At 41.1% G+C, this 8,145-nt stretch overlaps 1 protein-coding gene across 1 annotated transcript; it reads right to left on the bottom strand.

Moving 5' to 3' along the window:
* Positions 1-284: 284 nt before the first annotated feature.
* On the bottom strand, positions 285-6,044 carry LOC140974597 (uncharacterized). Its single transcript, XM_073438159.1, has 3 exons — positions 6,023-6,044; positions 5,445-5,954; positions 285-526 (listed from the first exon to the last, which is right to left on the bottom strand). Exons 1-3 carry the CDS (start codon positions 6,042-6,044, stop codon positions 465-467), a joined length of 594 nt encoding a protein of 197 aa, XP_073294260.1. The 3' UTR covers positions 285-464.
* Positions 6,045-8,145: the final 2,101 nt, after the last annotated feature.

The following is an 8,145-nucleotide window of genomic DNA, read 5'->3' as shown; positions in this document are numbered from 1 at the left end:
ATATATCCTGATATCTTGAAATTGTTCATGCATTGCATCATGCATAGAATAGTTTTATTTTTATGTCATATATCGTTGTTTCTTGATATCTTGTACTGGGGTTCTGAGTCCTGGGGAGGTTGTTGCGTGTTTTGTCTGTGGACACGATAGGTTACACTGATGGTTCAACTTTAGTTGCCCGAGAGAAAGTATCAAGAAGTAGAGATGCGGGGCCCTTAGCTCCTAATCGTTATTACAATGCAGTTTGATTAGGTTTAATTAATCACAGCGGAAAAAGAGTTTAAAATTTCTTTACAATGAGCCCAAAATATGCTATTTGAATACTAAAAATAGTATTTCATCTCACAACATAAAACATGCCCACACATAATCAAAACAACTCATACAACAACAAATCATATCCTCGGGACATACCCCGGTATATAGATACATATACATATATACTGGGAAACAACCACTAAACCTCAAATCAGACTATGACTCCCTCCAGAAGCACCCTCTCCGGTCTCCTGATATCCTGGAGTACCTGTCATTGTCAACATACAAAGACAACAACAGTCCCATCTGGGGTGAGCAAAGCTCAGTCTGAAGCAACCACAATATATACCGCAGATATCTAAACAATGATATATGATATGCAATGCATGTATGTCGTGGAGGTATCAGGTCAAATGCCCATCCACTGAGCACATGTCAGAGTCAATCGAATCGCTATCAAATCAATGCTCGAGCTGGCACACCGGCCTCAATAAGGGATACTCGTATGATAGCGTCGACGAAGCGCCATCAAATCCCAAATCTCATATCCAATCATCGGGGCCACAAATGTCTATGCTTTAAGGGTCATTTAATACCAAACATAGCATTGTGTTCACAAACCCCAGAATCAAATCAAATCATATCAGGGTATCCAAGGATCATAGCTCAACGTGCATGTCATGTATGCCACATAAACTCAACAAATAAGGCATATAGACATGTATTCTCAATCCAATCAATCAAATCAATCAAACATATATCATATGATACAGATACCTGTCGTATGTTACCCGGTCGCAACATACCTCAATTCTTCGTTCCAGTTGATGTAGCCTGAAGATATCGGTATAATACTTTATCTACATCAATAACATACTCATTCCAATCAATAACCTAATCAAAAATCATTAATATGAGTTTCAAATATTATTTGAAACTTCAAAAATTCATATCAAATTCAAATCATAATATAATTCAATTCCGACTTCGAATATGAGTTTCTTGTCGGTTATTCTACTACATATAAGAAATTCAACTTCAAATACACGCTATTCCAGCGCTTTGATATTTAGAGCTGCTGGAACTAGAAGAAAATTACCTCAGTCAGAAGCCCTCGACGCGACGATCACAAATATATAGTTTGTTTCGCGTTTAGACAGCGTTTCAAAGTCGATTCGGACGAAAGAAAATCGAAATCTCTCGTGTCTCTCGAAGCTGCCGTGAAAGAAATAAAGAAAAAGAGGAAGAACCTCGTTCTTATCAATCCACCGCTTCGGCGCTCGGGCGGTAGAATTCTCGCGCCCGAGCGCGAGATGTTCTGCCCCCGAGTGTCACTTGCACCGCGCTCGGGCGATCAAAAACTACCGCTCGGGCGCGGCATGTTCTGTCCGAGAACACCCCTTATTCCACACTGGCGCTCGGGCGGTCATTTTCTACCGCTCGGGCGCCACATGTTCTGTCCAAATATTGATTTTGGTATTATATTGGCGTCCGACTTTTCCACTCGATCTCTTACCACGTCAATTCGTATTCAATATTCATTTTCTCAATTTCCCTTGTCAGGATATACATCAACTACATAATCACATGACAATTTCATAGATTATCGATAATCACACAGGATTTACGATAATACGATACACGGTCCTTACATTTCTCCCCCTCTTAAAAGATTTCGTCCTCGAAATCTCAAACATCTCTTTATACATAACATTGGCAAACATATAGTACGTCACCAGTTATAGTACATATCAAAACTAAAATCAGTAAATGGATCATTGTACATTGAATACAATGGAACATGAGGAATAGAATCGAACAAGTGCGGATATGATTCTCGCATCTTGCTTTCCAATTCCCACGTTTACTCCTCCACACCATGTCGTGTCCATTGTACTCGAAGCAACGGAATCGATTTGTTGCGCAATATCTTCTCTTTTCGATCCATAATACGAACATGTTGCTCATCATAAGAAAGAGATGGATCGAGTTCAACCTCATCAGGTGCAAGTACATGTGATGGATCTGGTTCATACTTTCTCAACATAGAAACATGAAATACATCGTGAATGGCAGATAATGCTGGTGGCAATGCTAGTCGATACGCAAGATCACCAACTCGATCCAGAATCTCGTATGGACCAACTTAACGAGGAGACAATTTTCCTCGCATACCAAATCGAACAGTGCCTCTAAAGGGAGATATTTTCAAGAATACTTTATCACCTTTCTGGAATTCCAAGGGTCGTCTTCGTTTGTTCGCATAACTCATTTGACAATCCTGAGCGGCTTTCATCCGCTGTCGAATCAACTGAACCTTATCATTCATTTCCTGTATCATTTCAGGTCCAGTCAATTGTCTTTCACCAATTTCATCCCAGAATAACGGTGACCTACATCGTCTCCCGTATAAGGCTTCAAAAGGTGCCATACCAATGCTCGTTTGAAATATATTATTATAAGAAAATTCCACCAATGGTAAAGCATCTTGCCATCCCATTCTGAAATCCATCACAATCGCACGCAACATATCCTCTAACGTTTGAATTGTACGCTCAGTCTGGCCATAAGTTTGAGGATGATAAGCAGTACTCATAGCCAAACGCGTACCCATCGCTTCCTGAAAACTACCCAGAATTTAGAAGCAAACCTGGGATCACGATCAGATACGATTGAGACTGGCACACCGTGCAGTCTCACAACATTCTCAATGTATAAACGGGCCATTCTCGTATAAGGATAAGTCCGTTCATACGGAATAAAGTGTGCAGATTTCGAAAGCCGATCAATAATGACCCAAATAGCATCACAGCCCGTGGGTGAACGAGGTAAATGAGTCACAAAGTCCATAGCAATATGTTCCCAATTCCATTTCGGGATTTCGAGACTATGGAGTAATCCTCTCGGTTTCATTCTCTCGGCTTTCACTTGCTGGCAGACCAAGCATTTCGAAATAAACTCAGCAATGTCCTTCTTCATACGTCTCCACCAGAATTGAGGTCTCAATGTCAAATACATCTTTCGACCTCCAGGGTGAATACTGTATTTGCTACAATGTGCTTCTCGAAGAAGGGTAGATTTCAAATCAGAATTATCAGGAACTACCAGCCGACCATTGAGTCGTAAAGAACCATCAGAAGAAATCTGAAATCCAGACTAATGTCCTGCAGATACAAGTTCTTTCAACTTCTGAATCTGAGCATCGCTTCGTTGGGCCTTTCGGATTTTAGATATCAAGTTCGGCTCAATTTGCAATGCTGAAACAGTGACAGAATTCCAATTCGATTGAAAAGTCCAACCAGAAATACATATATCCTCGTGTACTTTGGCGACACAAACAGATGCTAACACAGAATCATGCACCTTACGACTAAGGTCATCCGCAGTAACATTCACCGATCCAGGGTGATATTGAATCTCACAATCAAAATCTTTCAGGAGATCCATCCACCTGCGTTGCCTCATGTTCAAATCCGATTGAGAAAAGAGATATTTCAGACTCTTATGGTCCGAATAAATAACAAACTTTTCTCCATACAAATAATGGCGCCAAATCTTCAAAGCAAACACAATGGCAGCCAATTCAAGATCATGAACAGGATAACGTGTTTCATGAGATTTCAATTGACGAGACGCATAAGCAATCACTTTACCATGTTGCATCAGAACACAGCCCAAACCTTTACCAGACGCATCTGTACCCACTACAAATCCTCCGGTACCTGAGGGAATAGTAAGCACAGGTGCTGTGGTCAATCTCGTCTTCAATTCAAGAAAAATAGCTTCACATTCATCTGACCAAATGAATCGCTGATTCTTCTGTGTCAGTTGAGTAATAGGTTTAGCTATTTTCGAAAATCCTTCAGTAAAACGACGATAATAACCAGCTAAACCCATGAAGCTACGTATCTCAGGAACATTCGTAGGTCTCGGCCAATTCAATACAGCTTCAACCTTAGCAGGATCAACAGATATGCCATGTCTCGAAATGACGTGGCCTAAAAATACCACTTTTTCCATCCAGAATTCGCATTTGGACAATTTAGCATATAAATGTCCATTACGAAGAGTTTGAAGTACAAGTCTCAAATGTTCAGCATGCTCCTTTTTCGATTTCGAATAGACAAGAATATCATCGATAAATACAATAACGAATCGGTCAAGATAATCTCGAAAGACACGATTCATTAGATCCATAAAGACAGCAGGAGCATTCGTGAGACCAAATGGCATAACCAAGAACTCATAATGGCCATACCTCGTACGGAAAGCAGTTTTAGACACATCTTCTTCTCGAACTCGTACTTGATGATACCCAAAACGAAGATCAATCTTCGAGTATACAGAAGTACCCTGAAGCTGATCAAATAAATCATCAATACGAGGAAGTGGGTACTTATTTTTCACAGTAGCCCGATTCAGTTGCCTATAATCGATACACATTCGCATAGTACCATCTTTCTTTCGAACAAATAAAACTGGAGCTCCCCAAGGTGATACACTCGGTCGAATATATCCCTTGTTGAGAAGATCCTGTAATTGTTCTTTCAATTCTTTCAATTCCAGAGGGGCCATGCGATAAGGAGCGTTCGATATAGGTGCAATCCCCGGCACAAGATCAATACTAAACTCAACTTCTCGATGAGGCGGAAAATCAGGAATCTCATCGGGAAATACATCTGGGAATTCGTTCGCAACAGGAATATCAGATAAAGAAGGCTCCTTCTTAGAGACATCAATAGCGTAGATAAGATAACCCTCATCCCCGCTAAACAAAAGTCGAGACATGTCCAGAGAGGATACCAAAGGAATTTTGGCTTGGGAACCCTTGCCATAAAAATTCCACTTGGGTCCATCAATAGGTCGAAATCGAACCACTCCATGAAAACAATCGACAGTAGATCGATTTGTTGTCAAAATATCCATGCCAACAATACAATCAAAGTCGTGCATTGGGAAGATAATCAAATTCAGAAATAGCACATTGTCCTCGTATATCAATACACAGTTATGCACAACTTGCTCAGACAAAATAATCTTTCCTGTTGGCATGGCTATCGACAATGTATCATACAATGGAGTACACATAATATGATGCGATGCAACAAATGCATGAGATATGAATGAATGGGATGCTCCTGTATCAAATAAAACACGTGCAGGATAATCGCAAAGCATGCAAATACCTGCAATCACACCACCAGGAGCTTCTTTCGCCTGATCCTCGGTCATAGCATACACTCGAACTTGAGGAGGGACTTGGGCACTCTGACCACCCGGTCCTCGATATCGTGGGACACTCGACTGCTGAAAAGATGGAACATGAACAGCAGGTCTCATCATGCTAGGGCCACCTCTAAATCCTGGCTGGGGTTGAGAAGAAGTCGTACCCCTGTTCGGACATACTCGAGAGAAATGACCTTCCTGCCCACACTGATAACAAGTACCAAACAAACCTCGACACTGCTCGATAGTATGTTTACCCCCACAATGACTACAGTAAGGAGCAATCACAGGACTCCCTCTCTGGGATCCACTCGAACCCGAAGAAGACGAAGAAACAGAACCAGTCTTCTTGAACTTCTTACCCCTTGGACGCAATGCAGGCTGCTGAGCTGACACTGGTGGTGGAGGAGTATACTGTGGACCTCCTCGCCTGAGTCCAGCCTCAGCTGCCTTGGCTCGTTCCACTGCCTCTGCGTAGTTGGTAGACAAACCAGAAACAACATAAGTATATATCGCAGGATGTAAACCATTTACAAACCTGTTATATTTCGCCCTCGCATTCCCAGCTACGTGAGGTGCATACTTCAACAGAGTAGAAAATTTTGAAGCATATTCTGCAACAGACATCGTTCCCTGCTGCAGATTATTGAATTCATTCTCCTGAGCAGTATAATAAGAAGGATGAGAATACTGCTCCAAAAACTGGGCCTTGAAGACATCCCATGTGACTTCAATCCCGGCCTCTTTCAATCCAATCTCAGCGGCTTCCCACCAAGATTTAGCTCGGTCTTTCAACTGATACAAAGCAAGTTTCAGTCTCCGAGCCTTGGAATACTTCACAATATTAAACAGATGCTCAATATCCTTCAACCAGGCTTCAGTTCTTTCCGCACTCTCAGTGCCGAAGAACCTCGGTGGTTTCAAATCCTGGAATCGAGCCATCATTACATCCATGGACAATCCTTCAAATTGTCCAGCAATCCTCTCAGTACTGCTACTCGCAGTTTCATTTGTGGGAACCATCTACAAATCATATGATGAATATCACAATTTCATATCAATTTCATAATCTCATCATCTCGTATCATCAATCTCATCAGATACTTACTCAAATCAAATCAAGTAAGAGCAAGTAATACAAATAATTCAAACACATGCGCACAATTCATTCATGCCTATTCAAGTGTACACAAGACTCAATCGAGCATTCCCAACTATGCTCTGATACCACTCCGTGTGGGGCCCTTAGCTCCTAATCGTTATTACGATGCAGTTTGATTAGGTTTAATTAATCACAGCGGAAAACGAGTTTAAAATTTCTTTACGATGAGCCCAAAATATGCTATTTGAATACTAAAAATAGTATTTCATCTCACAACATAAAACATGCCCACACATAATCAAAACAACTCATACAACAACAAATCATATCCTCGGGACATACCCCGTTATATAGATACATATACATATATAGTGGGAAACAACCACTAAACCTCAAATCAGACTATGACTCCCTCCAGAAGCACCCTCTCCGGTCTCCTGATATCCTGGAGTACCTGTCATTGTCAACATACAAAGACAACAACAGCCCCATCTGGGGTGAGCAAAGCTCAGTCTGAAGCAACCACAATATATACCGCAGATATCTAAACAATGATATATGATATGCAATGCATGTATGTCGTGGAGGTATCAGGTCAAATGCCCATCCACTGAGCACATGTCAGAGTCAATCGAATCGCTATCAAATCAATGCTCGAGCTGGCACACCGGCCTCAATAAGGGATACTCGTATGATAGCGTCGACGAAGCGCCATCAAATCCCAAATCTCATATCCAATCATCGGGGCCACAAATGTCTATGCTTTAAGGGTCATTTAATACCAAACATAGCATTGTGTTCACAAACCCCAGAATCAAATCAAATCATATCAGGGTATCCAAGGATCATAGCTCAACGTGCATGTCATGTATGCCACATAAACTCAACAAATAAGGCATATAGACATGTATTCTCAATCCAATCAATCAAATCAATCAAACATATATCATATGATACAGATACCTGTCGTATGTTACCCGGTCGCAACATACCTCACTTCTTTGTTCCAGTTGATGTAGCCTGAAGATATCGGTATAATACTTTATCTACATCAATAACATACTCATTCCAATCAATAACCTAATCAAAAATCATTAATATGAGTTTCAAATATTATCTGAAACTTCAAAAATTCATATCAAATTCAAATCATAATATAATTCAATTCCGACTTCGAATATGAGTTTCTTGTCGGTAATTCTACTACATATAAGAAATTCAACTTCAAATACACGCTATTCCAGCGCTTTGATATTTAGAGCTGCTGGAACTAGAAGAAAATTACCTCAGTCAGAAGCCCTCGACGCGACGATCACAAATATATAGTTTGTTTCGCGTTTAGACAGCGTTTCAAAGTCGATTCGAACGAAAGAAAATCGAAATCTCTCGTGTCTCTCGAAGCTGCCGTGAAAGAAATAAAGAAAAAAAGGAAGAACCTCGTTCTTATCAATCCACCGCTTCGGTGCTCGGGCGGTAGAATTCTCGCGCCCGAGCGCGAGATGTTCTGCCCCGAGTGTCACTTGCACCGCGCTCGGGCGGTCAAAAACTACCGCTCGAGC

This window comes from Primulina huaijiensis, chromosome 3, assembly GCF_012295235.1.
Source record: "Primulina huaijiensis isolate GDHJ02 chromosome 3, ASM1229523v2, whole genome shotgun sequence".
NCBI classification, from domain to species: domain Eukaryota; kingdom Viridiplantae; phylum Streptophyta; class Magnoliopsida; order Lamiales; family Gesneriaceae; genus Primulina; species Primulina huaijiensis.
The sequence above is the reverse complement of the archived record's forward strand: the minus strand, read 5'-3'. Positions and strand labels throughout refer to the sequence as shown.